This window comes from Pezoporus flaviventris, unplaced genomic scaffold (genome assembly GCF_033815535.1).
Source record: "Pezoporus flaviventris isolate CSIRO_AGI_PZ_B2104156 unplaced genomic scaffold, CSIRO_AGI_Pfla_v1 ptg000001l, whole genome shotgun sequence".
NCBI lineage: Eukaryota > Metazoa > Chordata > Aves > Psittaciformes > Psittacidae > Pezoporus > Pezoporus flaviventris.
In genome coordinates this window covers 48,414,113-48,435,773 of record NW_026892549.1, presented here as the reverse complement: position 1 = coordinate 48,435,773, position 21,661 = coordinate 48,414,113, and the positions used below count along the sequence as shown (strand labels likewise).

The window sequence follows — 21,661 nt, the reverse complement described above, 5'->3', positions numbered from 1 at the left end:
AGCAAACATCAGAAGAAGATGGATGAAGGATGCTACCCATTTGCCTTCTGTGTAGTTCAGTGCTAATGTGCACACTGACAAAGACAGGATGGGGGTGGCTTGCCAGGAAAAAGGATAAAGGAAGAATATTTAACAACTACAGTAATTCTGGCTGACTGCAGACAAAAACAAAAAGATGCTGCACATTTGTGTGATAAAGCAGATTTCTGTAAAAGAAATATTAAAGCTGTTCACTGATGTGATACCCCAGGAAGGAAATCTAGTAAACAGGACTAGAGAAACTGATCTCAAAAAGGGCTCAACCTGCAAACGCTGCACCTCTCTGGTCTGCAGGTAGCAGTACTAGTCTGAGAAGACTAGCACATGCAGAAAACATTTAGAAAAGCACCAGCATCATGTACATAGCCTGGATGAGCATCTGAAACTTATGAACAAAGGGATTCTTAAGCTTCATTTTGCACCATAACTTAAGTGCATACAAAAGCCTGTAATTAATAAATCACACTCTCTGAATCAGAAATACTTTCAAGAGCTGTTTCTCAGGAATATTAAGGGGCTTGCCTGTGAATCACGGTGGTTACTGGGAATTGTGCTAGACATCCAGAGAAGAAACAAGTTCCTTCGTATTTCCACAAGTTGGGATATAATTTTTTGGCTGCAAGGAAAAGAAAGTCACTTTCCTAATTACTGCAACAATTAGAGGCAATCCTCTGAACTCACCTCAGAACCTGGTACCTGGGGTACAACCTGCCCTCTGGAAAAACACCCTTTAGAAAGACAAGTTTCAAAGAGTTTTCTAATGACTGCCTAAGCAAGGAAGCTGTTAGCTTATTTTGCCTTCATGAGAAGGATATTATGGTCAATGCACATTAGTATCCTGCCCTTTGCCTACACTGCCCGAGGCTCTAGAGGCACTGGAAGGCAATAACCTTCATCATCAGGAAGCTGACAGGACACCAAAGCTGATTTGGCCTGGTAGAGATCTTAGGGATGCAAATTGTATGGATTAATTCCTAATGATTGCCACCAAATACCTCTTTTCAGGTTTAGAAATTTACGTTGTATTTGCCTTGGGGTTTTGCCTTATGTTCTTAACTAAGGTTTCTTTTGGTTTATTTCTACCCATTCACCAACTCCTACAAGCAGATGGTTGCAAATCAGAAAGGCTTTTGTGTGGAGTAGCAAAGTGTGACAAACATCATTCTTCAGTATTCCACATCTCCAATGGCACTGGTGAGCATGAAGATGATTAGAAACCCCAGGGAAGCGTCCCCATCAGCATCTATTCATGCTTTTCACTGATCCACTTGCCCTTTGAGGAAGTGAAATATTTGCCAAGAGAACAGCTAAAAAAATACTAAAAGCAAAACAATACCAGTGTAAATAAAATAATACACAGCATGCTGTCAGCCTGTTCTTCCTCACCTGTTTTCCGCATCCCTTTACCTCTCTGTGCTTTGGGGCTCTTCACGTGACAAAGTGAAATTGCTCCCACATCTCTGATTCAATGCATTGGTTAAATATATTTGTGATTTCTGTTTTTAACGAGCTGCACAACTCAGCTGTCACCTAATATAGGAGCTGCTGTTGTCCATTTACTGAGGTGCCCATCTGCTGAAGAGACATTGTAAAATGCCGAAATGCAGCTTTTCGGTTTCCAGCAGTTCCTTGCAGACAACAGTTACTGACAGTGAAAAAACCTTCACCAGCACTGATGCAGTCCTTCAGGGACAGAAAATATCTGCCATGTTAAAGAAGGCACCTGGGGAGCAATGCTCATGTGTTCAAAGGTGTTCTCTACACTTCACAAACTTGAGCGCCCTTCCTATGACAGCCCAGGGGACAGCTCTTTGAAAGCACTGAATAACAACAGAAATCCAACTCTAAGTCCTCAAACATGCTAAAACACCTAAAATGAGCTGTGTCCGAAAATCAGAAGCTTCAATCTTCAAATCGATCCCACAACACTTCCCCAAAGTCACCCAGCAATTCAGTGTCCCCATCTTCACCCTAGACCAAGTACTTTAAGCATGTTTCAATGCACTTCCTACAATATTCCATGAATTAATCTGTGTATTTATAAGGACAAAGAGGGCTGATAACACACTCAAATTGGTGTATATGTTGTCCTTCATAGCACACTCTTCCTTGGAAAGATGAGCTGCTTTAACGATTTCCTTTAACATCCTTTCAGGTGGCACAGCACCCACCCACCCCATAAAATATCCAGTTAGGAAGAACTCAATCCAGAGTAAAGCCTTTTCTCAGCCCCATTTTCTACACTCTGCCCTTGGGAGAGCTCGTAGTCTTGGGACTGAAGAAAAGGCTTAGCTGTTGGATTTGCTCTGTGAGGCTGAACTAGACAACACGACATATAATGTTACAGATAAGATCAACAGAGCGGAAACTTTCTGTAATCCACTTTTCTTTAATATGGCTGTTTTGCAATCTTTGCCATCCTTCACTCTCAAATTTTTCTGCCAAAAGAGGAAATAAATCTGAAATTGCCTCTGTTCTTCTGAGATCCAAAATAAACAACCTGATGTTGGCTTTCAGGAATAAAGTTAACATCTCTGTATCCCAATCAAAGTACAATTTTCCATCCAGGACATCTGCCAAAGCCACAGGTCTCTAATAAATCTAGATTCTACAGTCTAAATCTCCTTGGTGAGGAACAAGGGGTAAGGAATTGAGCTCAAAACATTATGTATGCCCTTGGGCACCAGCTGAAAGCCCAGGAGGCGTAAAGGCACCAACACAAATGAGAATGGAACTTGCATTTGCCCTGACAGTCTTGCACATCCATGACTGTGTCATCATACAGAGCTTCATTTATGTGAGATGGTTGCCCTTGCCTTTCTCCTTCTTGACAAAAAAGGAGGTGAAGGAATAGTACTCAAAGCTTCCTCCTTTCATGCAGCCTGGAAAAACAAACCACACAGCACAATTGCCCAGTTTGAACCATATGATTATGGATCAGACCTTTGAGGTGGTGTAAATCTACCTAGCTCTGATGTTTAATGGACTGGGGTGATTCATACCAGTGATCTGACACTCTCTTCTATCAATCCCAAACAGAATCGATTTCACTGATTACCTAGAAAACCATTTCTGGTTTGTCTTCAATCACCGGGGAAGAAGTTTTACTCATTAGACACTACATTTATTTGTGCTGCCACCAGTTCATGGGCCACATATCTCAGAATGTGCATATTTCATTTAATTTCTCTCCTGAGCCCTCTACAGAATGCAATGGATTGCTACTCCTCCTAACTTCTCATGCTGAGAATATTATTGACTCCAACAGCAAGCATTTATGTGCTTTCTCTCTGTGAAAACAAAGTTTTCTAATTATGTAACTAGATTTTATGATCAGGTTAATCCCTTTTGATACCCTTTTACTAATACAGCATACCGAATGAAGAGGTGAAGCAAACGGAAGATGCTTCAGTTGTCTTTGGAGCCTCATGAAGAGATCACAATAACAAAGAAGTGTTTATAATACCTCATAAATCTGCTCCTCCCAACCTCAGAAACCTCCAAACCTGCTCTTGGATACAAGTACTCACGCTCATCATGAGTAATGATACTTCAGAGATTAAAGGACAATGAACAGGTAGAATATGCAACACAAGATTGATTTTGACTCAAGCTGAGCTAGTTGTTGAAGATCCAGACAGCTCCTGCAGACTGAACACTGACAAAGTCCAATTTTTAAAAGCCCACATTATAAGTTTTTCACACTCACTTTGACACATAAAATACCCCCAAGATACATCCTCTGCATTTTAACCATTGTTAACCAGACAAACTGTATAGTCTGTGGATGACACTTTGTCAGTGAGATGCTGGAGCTAAGTGTCCCAGAAGAACACTCACTCCCTCATTAGGAATGTGAAAAAAACAAGAATGTTCACCATTACACGTTCTATGCTACTGGGATTCGACGAAGAAGTGGGCAGAATGGCTTCACCTTTTTCTTTATGTGGATATTGTCTGTGCTGTAACTTGCAACACCTGAAAAAAGACATTGCTCCTTCAATCTTCTCACACCATAGTGGAACAACAGTGTATAATAAACATCACACACACTGCAAGAACACATGCCTAGATTAAGTTTATTAACTCTTACCTACCAGTGAAGAACATCATGTTTGCATTTAGCATACGGAAAACCCACTCAAGCATAACCTGCTCACTTAAATCTGCTGGCATCAGAGTCAGAGCAGAAAGATCCGATATGTGATGTCTGTCCAACTAGTTAAGCACTCAGACAACTCAAAATGGCCCCAAAAATGTACAGAGAAACTGCATAGCTATAGCAAACTGAATTCTTATTTTCTGCTTTCTCCAGGTGTGCATAGGCTGGTAACCCAAAAAAATACCCTTGTGTGGTTTGCATGTGCCCATTAGCAGCTGCTCGACCTTGGAAATTGGCTGGTGGTCCAAGCAGGGGGCTGGATCAGGTAACCTCCAAAAATCCCTTACAGCCTGAATTATTCTAGGATTGAAGGTTGAAATAAGAAGGTGCCTCAATCACCGGACTGACAGTTCTGAAATAACTTTCTAAATAAAAAAGGAAAAAGAAAAGCAATATTTGAAGAAGCAGTCTGATAATTTGTGAAACCAATTACATAGTGAGGCTGCTGTCAAGGGGTTAGATATTTGTACCATCAGGTTCTTTTCAATCCCACATTCTAAAACCCCCATAACTTTACCCTTACAGTTTTCCAGGGTAGAAAAAAACTGCAAGCATATCCAGGACTTTGCTGTGACCTGTGTGCACTTCTTGAGAGGCGTCTGCTTTATGCTTTGTTCTGACATATTTTGATCATGTTTCTTGTCACTACAACACTCTGGAAACACTGAGTTTTTTGTTTAGATACCTCCTACTGCACAGTTTCTATTCTCCAAATCAGCTTCCCATCTCTTAGACCCGCATGTCTAATGTAAATACCACTTACAATTCATTCAAACTCATTCATAACATTTTTGCTATTATTTCATTACAATTTTTGCTTAAGAGGAATTCTTGGCATGTACTCCAGGACATGAGCCTGCATTTCAAATGCGTACTTCAGCAAGCCACAAATACTGTCAGTTTGAATGTTCAGAAGTTTTAAAAACCTAGTTGCTTTGTTTATGAATTCCCCTCAGTCACAGTGCATGTTTTATAACTGTACCACCACATTTAAAGATATTTTCTAAGTCTGCAACAACTGCAACCAGCTCTATGAAACTCAGAAGCAGACACTGGCCAAAGCTCACTCGTATGCCTTGCTTGGTCTTCCTTGCAGCTTTGTGATTAGCTACTTTACCAGTTAGAACAGTGAGGGGTACTACCTTACCTGACAAAATGAGAAGCTCGATGATGTCTGCATCTCCCAGGAATGATGCAACGTGAAGAGGAGTTCGTTTCTCGGCATCCTACAAAATCATAGATTGTACAGTTATAAAACATGATCAATAACTGCAAGTGTTAGTGCTAAAGAGCAATGGATATATAGATTGTGTTTATTTTTCTATGTGTATGTGTTTATAATTAGAAATACAACATCAACTACTGCAAGAACAAAGTTCATGGTCTGAACAACACATTTCCTCCCAATAAACCTCGACTTTTTTATCACTTCGTTCCACCAGACCTTTCAGAGATGTTGTCTTTACTCTGATATATCAATAAGAGGTAGATAAAATCAAATCTAAAATGAGGAAAAACATCATCCTTAGGTCTCTTTTGGAAACATTTCCCACTGTAAGTATTGCAGTGACATAATTCAGATGCTTTTGGACATCAGACTTTGCAATGCAGTTTGTGCTAGCAATATAACACCGGACCCATCAGAAGGGTATCTGGGAGAATGGCTTGAACCATACATAAGGATAAGATGCAGTCCCCTTAAGCCTACAAAGGTTCTTGTACCTAGCTGTCTACAGCAGCCCAAAATGGAACACAAATAAAGAAAATATTACCAGTCAGATCTCTGTTTTTAAACTTAAAATTGTTAATAATCATATATACACCTTCTGAAATACACCTACTTTTATTCTGTAATTTTCAGCCTTAGAGAGTCACATGTTCACAATCTTCTACCTTCAAGAGGTGTAAACGCAGTGTTTACAAACCCAGAAAAAAACCACCTTTCTTTTACTGCTTTAGTCAGATGATTCCAGAACACAGGCCTTTAAAAAAACTGCTAAACATTGTAATATGGGCAACAATACCGCTAATCATGTTACTTGACCCATGTTTTCTACTGCTAAATGTATTTCTTTTCAGTTTCTCATTAATATAAAGTAAGTTCTAGGAGACTTATCAATCAAACTTACCAAATCACAACCTACCAGCATTACATACTGTAAACTGGTAACAGATTCACCACTTCCTGAAAATGATACTAGCACAGAAACCCTGCTGGTATTTTCACTCTCTCACTGAAACATAACTCTGAGACTGTAAAATAAAATATCACTTTTAACATGCCCAGGAGGTCATCAACCGCAAGCTCTTTTGGAACGCCTTCAAAGTATGCTATAAATGTGGACAAATCAGTGCAGCAGAGCCAGTTGTAATGTGAATGCTGAAAACTGTTTTCCAGCACTGTGAGGCACAGAGCCACTGGTCACCAGAATAAGTTATGTTTAAATGCTGTATTTGTGTGTTTTTTTCAACCATACACAATGTATATAGCCCTCAAATTCTGCTGCAGTGTTTTTTTTCAGATTGGGCATAGACATAAAACACTTGAAAGACAGATTACATGACACCCTGGTTGTTACAGGTCAGAGGGAAAGATGCCTTACTTCCCCTCCTCACATGGTAGGCACGTTAGAACAACATTAAGCAGCATCCATCCAGCAGTGTCCACTCAGGAACCAAAATCACAAGCTGGATTCTCTCATCTGCTCAGCTCCTAAAACATAATCCACCATGCACTAACTTTTATGGACTACATAAATGCATACGAGACCTTTCATAAGTATTGCTTCATATTACATATCCTAATGCTATCCATAGCAAAAAGTATTTAAAGACTGATCAAACATTCGTACACAAATAGAATCAGTTTTATTTCATTTTCTTAGCTTGTTCATTTGAGTGCATGAATCTGTCTTTAGCACAATGTAGTATTTGTAATAGCTATTGTATCTGTCACTGATAAATTTTGTAGCAGCTTCTTGCTACACAGCCAAGTTTGGCACCAGAACAGAGTAGTCTGAAGCTGAACGCTAATGATACAAGACCAAGCAATTTTCTATATCAAGGACCCAAAGGTGTTCAGTGTTTTATTGATTTTAAGCAATGTTGTATACTAAACTGTAAATCTGATGGACATTTGATATCTGAGGAAGGATAGGACATAAACAGAAAAGTTGAATTTTTATCTTCCTGCAGCAGGAACAACGCTCTGAAAAGTATAGTCTGCTTTCACTTCTTAAAATTGATGCAAAATCCTACCAAATTAAGTGAGAATTCAGTCTTCAGAAAAAGTTAGGCTTAGTCACACAACTGAATTTAAGTTTAATTTTTGCAAGAGAGAAAAAAAAACCTGAAGTTCCTCCATTTATCACAATGAGACACAAATAATAATTCACCCTCACATGAACTAGCCAGTGACAAAACCCAGAGTGTGGTATAGAAAACTAAAAACACATGAAAGATCCCTGCAGGCACTGTTTTCAGTTTGGCAGGGAGAAGTCCACACACAGTGCCTGCAGCTGAGCATGCAGTTGAGCAACTCAGTGGAGGAACATCCTCAAGTTCCTGTTTACTCTCTGCACAGGGCTGACACAGAAACAGAGGAAGTGGAGCCTATATGCCCAACCACACTCCTTGAGTTCTCCTCAAAGCTATGTACCACTTCAGTCAGGTTTAAATAACTCGCTGGTTTTGCGCCTGGCCCATGCACTTGCATCTACCCATCTACAGACGTCCTTATGGCATGGTGGTAGTAAAAGGTGCACAAGTAGCTCAATAACGATCTAAAGACTGAAGGCTACAAACAAAAACAGAGGAATAAAAAGAAAACTTGTCATTTCTGGGAAAGGTCTGGAAGTACCCCAAACCTGACCACACATTATCAAGGTAAGGAAAGGAGGTGGAGGGGAAGAAATGATGATAGTGTGACAAATAATCAGACCTGCTTCCAGCGCAGTTCTCAGAGGAACCAAAGCTCAGTAAGAGACTGTAGATAAGCTAACAATGGCTATAAAAACATGCTGAGATGAGATAAACACCCTCTCCCCAAAACTGTGTCAAGTGACTTCTGTTAGTTCACAGAAAAGATGCTGCTGCATTATCTGTACTCATTTGTTTTTAGAAAGCACACAGATAAAGGAAATGAAGCATTTAACAAACAGGCAATTGCAGACAGAAGGCCTCAGCAAGAAAAACACTCAACACATGCTTAAAGCACTCAAGTGATCACAGGGACACTGATAAGGCCCTTCAGAGGCTTGAAGTTAGGCTAGTCCATAAGTGCTTTATTGGCGCAGAGCCTTAGAGTACACGAAGAGTAGCAGAACAGGGGCTAAGATCAGTCATATCGGCATACGTAAAATAATCAGTCGTGTTTAGAAAATGGCCAACAGTTTCTCCTCAGCACAGCCTGTATCTCAAAGGAGATTATGGATTTGAACTTTTACACCAACTGCAGATGTTCAGATCAGAAGATGTTTACTATTAAAATGTAACTGCAACTGCTACAGCAAATAAATGTCTATATTCTGGTTTTGTCACCTGTCTGAGCAGCCAGCAGGAATCGTTCAGCAAAGAAGCAGTTAATGCACCAACAAAACCAGGTTTCATTGGTATAAGTGTTTGGATTTCACCTTCAAGCTGCCAGCATCTGCCTGGGTGGCAGAATAAACTCAACTGTATTAGAGAAAAACAAATGGCTACAACTTCCATTGATACAAGTCTAACCAAAACATTCACAGAAACAAGCCTCCTGCTCAGCTGTCCCATTTACTGTTGTTACATCTGAGTACACCTGATGTAGAAACACAAAAGGTACCATTCAAACAAACATTCAGATACAACTTGACTTCGGGAAAACTGAATATTGGGAACTGGTTAGGAACTACTGTTAAAAGCAAAGAAGCAGCTACTTCTAGGGCTATTTACAACCCTTGAGAGCCAAAAGCTGATACTGTACAAGGAGAGTCTCTGTGACTTCAGGATTTCCTCCCTCTCAGATTCTTTTATTAAAGCCTGTAATTCACAAAGCAAATCAAATGCTTAAGTATGAGCACCAGCTGGGAGGTGAAAGTCAAGCTGTGTAACTTATGCCTGGTGCTCTTTCTTCTGCTATTACCAAGCACAGAAAGTCCGGCCTGAAAAGACAGATCTCTGTTTCAGCACCTCTCATCCCCACAGTCTTCAGTTTAACCCTAGAAACAAAGATTTTTCTGGACTAAGTCTTTAATTACCAAGGGGCCATGAGGTGGAAGAGGCAAATACTTTGAGATACTTATAGAGACAAGAAAAATCATCTTCCCTCTCCCCCTCCATCCAACACTTTCTTTCCTCATGTCAGCCTCCTCATTTCCTTCCTACTGCCAGCCGCATGCTAACAGTAGTCATCATGACAGAAAAAGATAACTTTTAAAATCAATTACTCATCCTAGATTGAGACCACAGAAACTGTTATCCTAATTAATGGAAATGTTTTAATGTTTGTAGGAGAGAGTTTCCAACGTAAGGCTCAAAAGATAGACTTAAATAGCCTCTCCATTTTATAAACGCAATATTGACTTAGGGAGGTGATGATGTGGGAGCATATATAACTTGAGCTGATGGGAAAAGCAGATTCAGAGTGTCCAGCTATTTCAGGTTGACGTTGCTGCCTTTAAAGAAAAGAACACTCCAACAACCAACTCTGCCATGAGCTTTTAATGGAGACATCTTTGACTGTCCCCAGTGTTTTTAAGGACACTGATAAACATGAGTCACCAGCAAGATATATATGACTTAGCACCCAGTAATATACTAGCATGCTGTACAGAGTAACTCATAATATTTCAGACTCCCACTAAACTCCAGCAGAATCTTCTTCACAGTTCAAACATCTTCTTTATAAAATATATAAACCCTATATTTTCTAAGAGAAAAAAATACTCTAAATAGAAGTCATGCTGGCTACCTTACATTGCAAACATGGATGCAATTTCATATTCAATTTCCTTGCATAACTGAGAAAAACTGTTCACAATTTCCTTCTGTACAAGGAAATTTTTCTGTTACTTCCCTCTCAAATTAACAGCACACCAAACAGTGAGCTAAATGCCCACTGGAAACACAGCTATCACTTAGCACCACACTGTCAAACTGTCAAAGCAGAAGCCTTCCAAAGTTCTTGACTAAATCCTCCAGAAGACTTTCCAGCACAGCAAAACTACATCTAGAAGAGGAATGTCTATTTCCAGGATAATTTTATTCTCCTGCAAGACTCCCCAGTGTCAGAAAGAAAACTGTCATTCCCTGGATGAGAGCAGAGACAGGGTCTGGTTCCCAAGACAACTGAAATACCATATCAAGGTCCCTCATGTCAAGCATGTCACTCCAAAGTGAACAAGCTGGTTTTCACATTAGCTATCTCAAGCATGCAAAGCCTTTCAGACTCACAATCCTACATGTGTGCACACTTGTACCCTCAAGCACTCAGACCACAGCAAACAGCATGCTTAGCAGTATTACAGAAATACATGGAACTTGTGTGTGTGAAGACCTGGATAAACACCTGGTTTTGCAGCTCCACATGAATGGAAACAAGCCAAATTCAGCTAAACCGTCACCTTCTCCTAACCTATCTCATTCTGGTGGAAGTGGGTGGGGAACAATGTGCACAAGCAGCTCTTGGCACCAACAAGCAGTGAGAAGAAGCTGCAGCTGGCAGAGCATCGAGCAAAGCAGCTATGAGGATCAAGCCCAGAAGGCCGTATCAGCAACCATGCCCCAACTGTAGAAACAGAAGCAACTAAGTTTTGGGAAAGTAGATGTTGCTTCAACAGTCTCACTGTGGAGTGAGTGGGTATACTTTTGACTTACCAAAAAACCATGAATGCATGGAAGATATTCTGGGGACATCAAAGTTTTGCATATATTTTGTTTCTTAGGGTTCTATCCAAGAGCAGATGCAGGATTAGGGGATAAAAAGTAAAAAGAGAGAGAAACAAATGTCTGGTTTGGCTTGCAAATACCACATTTGTTATGGGGAAGAATGCTGGAAGGGGGTTTTGCCTTTTTTTGTTTGACTTTGAATATTTTGAAAAGTAACTAAACCAGAAGACCGAGATGAAAATGTAAATTTTACAGGAAGGATTTTGGTTTAGTAGAAAATCGTGACATGGTCTGGATTGTCCAACCCAATATCCCAACTGCCCCAGGAACACAGGCTGCTGAACACTGGCCACAGGCAGACCACATTTCCCATGGAAACAGAGTATATGCAGTACTCAGTGGCAGGGAATCACTCATCGCCAGCCAAGTATAACGCTGTCCATGCCCCTATGGTGCAAAAGTAGCATCATGTTCCCCCAAAGCATAACTAGGGATTAGGGAGGCAGAGTGAACTAAACCCACTTCTAAGCCAAACAGCTACAGCTTTCACTTGGTTGCCAAAGAGAAGCTACAATTATAGCAGCATTTAGAATGTAGCCATTTCATTCAACATACACTTCCTGGCTAGGAAAGATGCTAATTACTTTACCAGATCACAAAAAAAAGCCCCAAACCAAGTAACCTTCTACACTTCTGATTTGCTCCAAACTCTTTCCTCTGAGACTGATTCTCTCTTAGGAAGTATGCATATACATCCATAATTTTGCATAGTTTCTCCATGTGCTTTTTAATTCTGCTTTCCAAATAAACTCCCTCTGCAGATTCCAAAACCCCATTTTTAAAACTTCGGAAATCTGGGAAGCTTGCTGCAGAAATGGAGTTTTATTTCATTTCCCCATCCTACCTCTATGTGAACTATTCCAGTATTAATGCAGCTAACCAAAACGACCAACAAAGGACAAATCGCTGCCAAACAGTGTCAGAGTTTCCTCCCACGTGAGAACCAAGCACTGAAGAAATACTAACATGGAAGTAATTAAAAACACCCTTAAAATAGTAATAGAAGCACACGGTGCAAATTGCCAGTTCACAGCATGGGGGGTGGGGTGGGGAATGCTGTCTTTTGATCTGTCTTCAGTGACATTTTAAGCATGTGACACTTGTCTGCAATCACTGTCCAGACACACACAAAACCTTCAGGATTTGTGTTGACTGGTATTTTTCTAATTACTCCAAAGAACAGCTTTGTTTGTTGCTCCTGACAAAGCAGTTGAGGAAAAGCCTTCTTGGATGGACTTTTAGCATCTCAAACAGCATTCTGAGCAAGACCATTCAAGTTCAATGACTATTTCTATTAAGTACTCATCTGCAAAACACATATTCTTCATCCAGTATCGCACCTGACAGTTCAGAGCATCTCCCTAGCAACCGTTACTACCACACTTGCAGCCAAAGGATATAAAAACATTTGAGAAGCTGCAATAACCTTCTACAGGAAATGCTATTTTGAAAAAATAAAGTGAAATACAGAGGAAATTTTAGGACTGTCATGTTCATCTAGGTTAGGGGATTTTTTTATTGCTTGGATGGCTTTGGTTTTTTCCTTTGGCTTTTTGAGACCACTGTTGAAAACAAATAAGGAAGAAACTCAAGGGAGACGATGCTTTAAAAAAGCACTTTTAGGAACTTCTTGGAAGAAAGCAACCAGGTACTGATAATCAAAGGGAAAGCTTAACATCAAGGTCATGTTTGATCAGATTCTCCATTTAAAACAGCAACTCTTTCCTTCCACTTGATAGCAAACGGAGTGAAGCTCCAGCTAACCAGATCTTCTCCAGTTCCTTTCTGCAGCTTTGAACCAGATGGCTGGACCCCACTGCCTGCAAAAGCTGCAGCACCAAGACTACACCAGACAAACTGCTGGGGTTAACTATGAATAAACTGATGGCTTTATGTCAGAAAAAGAAGTGAAGAAAAGGAAGGTTGATTCAAAAGTCCAGGAAACACCTGGAAATCATTGTTCTGCTTCTGCTTTATATTCTTACCACTTTCAGAGGCCACAGAGGGTAGTTAGGACTGGCAGAGTTCATTTCTAACAGTAAGGATTTAAGTTAAGATCAAAGGTGGGGGGCAGGGGAGAGCCCAACCTTATGCAAAAAGCCAAAATGAAGATTTTTTTTTTTCCACTGCCAGACACTTAACCACTACTTGTTTACAGCTGCTTACCATTGTTCTGGCTAGAATAAGTCAATCTGCAGAACAGTAATTCCTTTGTGGGCAAATCGTGGCCAAGATACTGCTTCCTTACTCTCGCTGCTGAGACTTATAGTGAAGCTTTCAACTATAGTCAAACACTGAATAGCAGCTCCTGATCTACAAAGACTCTTGCTAAAAGGAAACTCTACAGAGAGTAAAAACATGCAGCTTTCAGCTGTTTTCATTCATTTTCTCAGTAAGAGAAAAAACAATGTCCCTGCCTGACCTGCAGATTTGGAATAATTACCATACACTGAGAAAATTTAAAGTCACCTGCTGGAGATAATTATATTTCAAGAGAACTAATTAGGATTCCACTGAATCCCCACATCTCTAACTTCCAAAGCATTCCCGTTCTGTTACATGTTAATTACTGAGAACATGATTAATACAGTCATTCCAACAGTTCATAAGCATGGTGATCACGTATCACAAGCACGTAACAAGCCAAGTCACATACCAAGGCGTTGACATCCTCGGTTTTGTAGATCAACATCCGTATCTCTTCTGAATCACCACTGAAAATCGCTTGGACCAGTGGCGGCTGGGAAAACAAAACAGAAGAAGCAGCGTTACATTACAGGTTTGTTTGTTTTCTGTTTAAAAAGAGAGCATATTATCCCTGCTAACATTTACTAATGCTGTTCACAAACACTGTACGACCCCAGTAACACATCACCAAGAGTATCTCACCAGCAAGAACTACCAGTTTGCTTGAGGATAAACTGAAATCATGAGTATGTTTGTACATATAATGAGTGTGTATGTGCAGAAACAGGGACCCCCATTAGAATGGCAACTTTTGTCAACAACATGCAATTAGCCCAGATGTTCTCCTTGGCATGTAAGGGGGAAACTAATTACATCAGATGTTGCTGCATGCTTGCTGTTGGCACAGATTAATGATCATGCAATACACATTTAGAAACAGAACATTATGCAGATAATGAATTTCTGGGCAATTACTAAACATCTTGTATCTTTTTACTGAATAAATATGCAAAGAGCACAGTTAATTTTAACCACCCAAGAAGCGAAATAATTATATTATTGTTTCAAGTCTGTTATTATGCTATTATGAATCTGAACGCACAAATAAATAATCAGGCATAGGGGAGAAACAATATGCCATGCTCATTCCTCTGGCAATGCTGGCATCACTGCCCATCAGTGGGAGGGAGCACTGCATATGCTCAGCTGCTGTTACATGACCAGAGCTGGCAATTTCACGTCCTTGTACCTAGGTTTGCTCTGGACAAATATCTGAGTTATTAACTGAGCTGGCAGAACATAACCTAGTGAATTACAAGAACTTGCTGCTGGAGACTTGGAAAGGAAGGGGACAAATTAAACAGATCCCTATCCCCTGAAGCACATAGTTGAAACAGGTGGTGGCCCCACTTCCACTGTCACCCGTCCTAAAAGCAGCGTGTGCCACTCTGAGCTTGCTACCCACATCCAGGTTGCCTTGTGGTTCTACCAGCAGCAAAGAGTTTGTGGTGCCATGTAATCACCAGAGTCTAAAATAACTCTGCAAAATGGAAGCATGCCGGACTACTTCAGCACATAAACCCACAACAGCTCCTAAGACTGCAGAATTTAACTAACTTGTAAAAAGGTTATCTCAAAATTCATGAACAAGCTGGAAGAACAGAGAAAATACAATTTTCACCCAATCTTTTCACTGCAAAATTCATCATATTCAAGTGTGGAAAATACATTTCTAAGTTGATGGTGTCTATTTTAAGACGTATTAATCCCTTATGCCCTTGAGAAAGATTCACACTGGAATTTCATTCTCGCCACTCCTCTGCAGGAAAAAGGACTAAGGCAGCATCTTTTATCACAGCTGTCTGCAGTCTTTTGTATTCTAGCGGATGTTTGGAAAAGAAAGAAAACAAATTGCATTTCACTTGTACCATTTAGCATGCTTCCTTCCCAGCCAATGTCAGAACAGCCACAGGCTATTCCCCACCAGAGAAAGCAAACACCAGTACTCAAAGTCTGGTCCCTTCTTCCTCATCTGTCAAGCTCAAATCAGAATACAGCTAACAGTGAGATGGATTCATTTCTGCATTTTTTCTCTACCAAAAGTAGTGGTTTGAAGTGACTCTTTAATCTTCTGCCCACTACTGAAAATGTCCTATACTTAGTGCAAAGCTAACACTATGAAGAACCAGTGAATGTTTATGAAATCAGAATGCTCACACAGAAATATTTCCATTTCATGTACATGTATCACAATATTTAAAGAACAAAGTAAACAGGAAAGCAGTGAACTCGATTTCAAGCTAAAGGGCAACGCAACCCAGTGGCCAAGCAACAGATACCCCAGCAACTCAGATTAGTCTCCGAACCCACTTGCAGGTACACCCAGCACTCAACAAAAGGTATCAGCCAGGCTCTGATGACACATAAGCTGAGGTTTCAAACAGAGTATCAGAACCAAGACAAACACTGAACAAACACCAAATCTGTTGGGTTTTGGTTGGTTGGTTGGGTTTTTTCAAGTTAAAATACTGTTGGAGGTGATGCTTTTCTTTTAATAGGGAAAGAATAAAGTACCGCACATTGTTACATTAATACAAGAGGAAAGGCTACAATAAGAGAGTTTGACCCTTCTTCCCTCTGCCAGAAATCTGGATCAGACACCTGGGTTTACAGAAAATGCTTGAGCTTTTTAATTGGCATCAGCTACTTAACACAGAAAGTAGACTGAGAATAAAACTGTTCCTTTAAACCTGGAATGTATATGAGATCCCCATCTCAATTTTTGTCCACCACCACATATCTACATGCAGTTCCTTATATCAGAACCCAGTATTTAACTGAAACAGTTTATAAGCCTCAGACTGCCGATACACATAACATTTGCTGACAGGAGAGAGCTGCCACGTACCCATTTACAAAGACCTCAGTCCTTCAGCCCTTATTCCCATGAGATTTACCTTTTATAAATTAATTACAATAGAATCTACCACTCCTAATTGTAACAGCAAGAGACAGAAATAACGGAAAAAGATCAGAGCCTGTGAATTGGAAAGAAGAGCTAACACCGGTACAGTTCAATAACCATCCTGAGTCACTGCTGTGCAGCCTTCTCCAGTTAGGCATTTTACTCATTTACTATTTCATGATTTTACTTCATTTTGAAAGGTATTAGCTTTGAAGTGAGCAACACACTAAAGAATCTTTATTACATACTAAGACATGTTTCCATGTAAGACTCACAGTCATCTATAATGACCTGTTCAGGAAAAACATGCCAGAAGTATGTTGCAGCACTCTTGCTGCAACTGAGAATGTGCATCCGCATCCATCAGTACGATGGAAAAAGTGTTGCTCCATTCAATAGCTGACAGTGATGAAATGGAACTTGTGCAGTTATGTACGTGGTGATGATGCATGTCCAATGACCTGAACAGATTATTTTCTTCATCTTCAGTGATAACCACATTCATGCATGAGCTTTTCATAACTGCATTTTTCCCCCCCTAAATTCCTGAAGGGCAGATAATGACACTTCCTAATTACCAAAGAAGGATGCAGAATATTTGGGGAAATAATTTCTAAAGCCCATGACCTGGACAGGCTGGAGAGTTAGGCATTTGATGAAATATAACAAGGGAAAGTGTAGAGTCCTGCATCTGGGCAGGAACAACCCCAGGTTCCAGTATAGGTTGGGGAACGACCTGTTAGAGAGCAGTGTAGGGGAGAGGGACCTGGGGGTCCTAGTGGACGACAGGATGACCATGAGCCAACACTGTGCCCTTGTGGCTAAGAAGGCCAATGGCATCCTGGGGTGTATTAGAAGGGCGGTGGTTAGTAGGTTGAGAGAGGTCCTCCTTCCCCTCTACTCTGCCCTGGTGAGACCCCATCTGGAATATTGTGTCCAGTTCTGGGCCCCTCAGTTCAAGAAGGACAGGGACCTGCTGGAGAGAGTCCAGCGCAGGGCAACTAAGACGATTAAGGGAGTGGAGCATCTCCCTTATGAGGAAAGACTGAGGGAGCTGGGTCTCTATAGTTTGGAGAAGAGGAGACTGAGGGGTGACCTTATAAGTGTCTATAAATATATAAAGGGGGAGTGTCACGAGGATGGAGCCAGGCTCTACTCAGTGGCAAACAATGATAGGACAAGGGGTAATGGGTACAAACTGGAACACAAGAGGTTCTACTTAAACTTGAGAAGAAACTTCTTCTCAGTGAGGGTGACGGAACCCTGGAACAGGCTGCCCAGGGAGGTTGTGGAGTCTCCTTCCCTGGAGACATTCAAAACCCGCCTGGACGCATTCCTGTGTAACATTATCTAGGTGTTCCTGCTCCGGCAGGGGGATTGGACTAGATGATCTTTCGAGGTCCCTTCCAATCTCTAGCATACTGTGATACTGTGGTAACATCATCAATGGGTTATTATCAGAAATACTTTGCTTTAAAATTCTTCATATTCAGAAGTTGCTAAACACTCCGAATAAAACAAGAATAAACAGAAAGCAAGCACAGAGCAGGTTATGTATAACTATTATTAGAATGAAGCAAGGTGCAGGTTTTGGAATGATGAACACCCATTTCATTAGCCCAGCTCTCCAGAGCTTCTAAATTCTTACAGAGAGTTTCAGCTGGGATTGTTCACATTTTTTTCCTGAAAATATACACCAGCAGCTAACAAAAAACTTTCCATGTCACTTTTACTACATAGTTATTATTACAAGTATGAAACTCGTCAGCAAGTTCTGTTAGAGTGTTCTTTACTTTGTGCTGTAACTAGCCTGATTGTAAAAATAAGTATCTGCAGACATGTAGGCACCTATCCCTACCTCCCTATCTTTACTGCATATGGACAATCACAAGCTGGACTTCAGCCCACAAGGTAAAATTAAGGTAAAATTAGCTTATTGACCTGAAAGCGCAACAATTTTTTTTCAGCAATAGAGAGCTTAAACCCCCATGGAAGAACGTCTTGTGGAGCCGACAACCCACACTGGCAGAAAACAATCTGGCCTTGTGACGTTCTCCTCCATGGATCTGACAGCAAAGAGGAAAGCCGGGTCTATTATCCAGCAGCACTGGCAGGTCTCTGAACCCCAGAAGAGATGCAGTATCTAAGTGGACTGTCTCAAGTATCATTTTAATTACTATGTCTGAAGCGGATGCTGAAGCTCCTTGCTAATCAGTTAGAATTTTTGTCGAGTAACTGTGACATACATGAAATATTTTGTCTTGATTTAGGTGTTCTGACACACTAACAAGGACTTAATTAAGTCAGATTTTCATTTGACAGGAGCTGGAGTCAGATAGTGAAAGGATGACCAATTCCTATGCTGATTTGATATAATATACCATCATTCAGTCTTGTGAGTGAAAAGAAGTTTTGTATTGATCTTTTACTTGTTTTAATTGCACTACATCAAGTTGCTGGACTCAACACTTGCATATGTCCATGTACTCATTTCTCTTTAACTAGCAAGACAATGTAGCAAGACACAAAATCATTTCAAAGTGGTATTGATTGTGTCAGTGTTTTGCCAAACACCTCTATCTTTTTCTACAAGTACTTCCATTAATCAAGATTACAAGGCTGTTTGCAATGTCACAGCACATACAGCTATCTCGTTCCACTGGTCACAGCACAAAGACTACTCCTCTTCCTAGTTTTAATTTAGGACTTTCTCCCCCTGAGCATACAACACATGCATGTCTCAAATGCTGTTTTAACTTAAAAGTCTGTATGAGTGAAGAGTCATTAACAGGATTTCTCTTAATTCTTAAGAGCACATTTCCCTGGTGCTTAGTATTTATACAGTTCCGTGCACAGAAATTACTCAACACTAGCCACTTTTTAACAAGCTTTGCAGTCTACTTCACTTGCATCAGGGGTTAGCCTTTTACTACGTTTTAAGAGCTGACTGCTGAGTAAATACAGAGAGAATTTTGCTCTCAATTTATCATCATTTCAAAGATTGCACTTCTTACTGCAATTTCTATATAGCGGGTTTTGACTGCAAAGTAGATTCACAGAGCTGGTATTTGGAGAAGAACATCCTTGGACAGTTGCTAAGGGATGTTTCACAGCAATTAGGTTTTTACTGAGAAAATCCTAAGGAATACTTGTTCAAGCTGCTGAAAGGCCAGTGGAGAGAATCAAATCCATAGAGTGATCCTCTGGAAGCATTATGGCAAACTGACGGCACAGTTAAGTGAGTTAATATTCTTACCTAAATAACCTGGACACTTCAGCATTTCAAATACTGCAGGAGAAAAGTTTTTAAATTGATTTAATTTTCATGTCCTTCCATTTTTTTCACAGACTATCCCAATTATTTGTAAGGACTGCACATGAAGCAATGCAGAAGGGACATGTATGCCCAAATACTGCTATTTATTTCAATTTGTTCCACTGCATTTCCATGCCCAAGGACTTACATGACACACAGAGGTATTGAACAAACCACCAATCAACACTTCTGAAAGCGAGAAAAACTTTGGGTAAATGTCCCTTTCAAACTTTGAGAGATCTTTGTGCTGTTTTTAAGCTACCATTTAAAGGACACTAAAGAACTATGTTCTGACACTTCCCCCATACAAATGACTTTATAACTGCCACCACACTGCGCTCTAAGTTGCTTAGAGGGGTGTGCTGGGCATTTAAGTTTCACTGCAAGACATGTTCGTTTTTCCTGTAACAGCTCCTCATTTCCCTCCATGTCATTTATAACAACCTCTTTCTACTCAGCTTCTCCAAAACCTCAGGCTGTGTTCATCCTTCAGACCATAAAAAGGACTTTAGCACTGAAGGTGCATGGCACACAGGGAACATACTGCAGGAGCATTGGGGAATCAATCACTGCTTCATTTGCTGTTATGCTCTGCTGAGATTAGGAAAAGATGTATCTATAAACTGTAACTAGAGCATATGTTTAGCCCCAGTAGCAACTTTTAACCTAGATTTTTAAAGAAAGAGGAGCTGGAGAAGGGGGTCTGCATTTGCCAGGACAACCCAGCATCTCCTGAACCTGCCCACAGCCTCCGTGCCTAAGAGCCTGTCCCTCCAATCCGCTGATTCTAATGGTGAATGGCAACTGCATCAAAACACAAAGAAATGCTCAGTGACCAAATGTGAAAATACCCCAGTGCACGCCTATGGCTACCAGTCTGGTCTAACCCTAAGGCGCAGGTACTAAACAGCACCAACAGCATCAAGCAAGGATGCTGTTGGTGCTGTTCAACTGATGTCTGCAATGTTCAGTGTGTTATAAACAATGCTGGGTTTGTATTCAGCGCTTCCTCCCCTCTACCCAAGGTCAGTTAAATGCTCAGTAATGCATAAGTGGTTCCGGATTTTAAGTAATTGTTCACAAATGTCTGAATAATTCATGTTATGCTAATGTGTTCTGTAGGTAGCTCCCACTTAAGCATGCACCCAAGCCTTCACAAATGAAGGCTTGAATATTTCCAGAAATCCTTGGTGCAGAAACAGTTGGCAATTCTAACATGATCATCAGATATTGCCATTGCCAATGGCATTAATAAAACCTGAGTTTAACCACTGGTATACATTGCTAGCTGGACAACAATTAATCAGAAGCTACCCAACAGCTACAGAAATACAGCAGCTCCAACCTGATTCTGTTGGGCAGCTTGGGCAGACTGTGAAGCTGCCTGCAGTCTGGGAGGATGCCCACCCCTCTGGCTGAATTCTGGTATTCGGTACTGATCAGGGTGAGAGGCTGGAAATTCAGGCCTAACAAAACACCCTTCTGCATCTTGAGGATGGAAAAATCCAATCACTAGCTTTAGGCGATTTTCCAAAACTCCAAGCTCTCCTTCATTACAGCTATTGTACATCATTAACAGAAGGGAAAAAAATAGCACCATCACTGGCAAAGGGTTGAAGTAGTAGCAGTAAAGATGTCTGAAACAAGATTGTCCCATGACAAGCTGAAAAACACCTTCCAGCAAGGCTGGAACAATGCTTTGAACATTGCTTATGCTATGTTTGGAATAGGACAACCTGAACTGCTTAGAGAATGGCTCAATCGTGAAAATGGAGCAGGGCCATCACAGCACATTCTGCATTACCTGCTTTTAATTATTTCCCCTCCACACCAGTTAGGCCTTTGCCATAGCAAACTGGATTTAGAACTCGAAACCCAGGCTGAGCTCCCACGGGCTTCTGGCTCTCCACTCCCAGTCAGATGGACCTGGCTTTCACTTACACCCCACCCACAAGCTCCATGTGTCTCCAGCCAGACAGAGAAGACAACAGAGCTGATTCTATAATTAAACATAATCACAATTAATTATTTAGTAAGCGATGTGCAAACCAGAACATACCTCAGTTCACTT

The 21,661-nt window shown here is 40.7% G+C and overlaps 1 protein-coding gene across 12 annotated transcripts in view; it reads right to left on the bottom strand.

The window, feature by feature from the left end:
- The window catches only part of ANKRD44 (ankyrin repeat domain 44), a 140,686-nt gene that overhangs the window by 62,393 nt on the left and 56,632 nt on the right, over positions 1-21,661 (bottom strand). For all 12 annotated transcript variants that reach the window (XM_061456948.1, XM_061456912.1, XM_061456985.1 and 9 more), the window contains exons 2-3: positions 13,779-13,862; positions 5,349-5,427 (exon numbers count right to left, since the gene is read on the bottom strand). In XM_061456948.1, the coding sequence (XP_061312932.1) occupies positions 5,349-5,427; positions 13,779-13,862 (163 nt within the window). The remainder of the gene's footprint in view (positions 1-5,348; positions 5,428-13,778; positions 13,863-21,661) is intronic.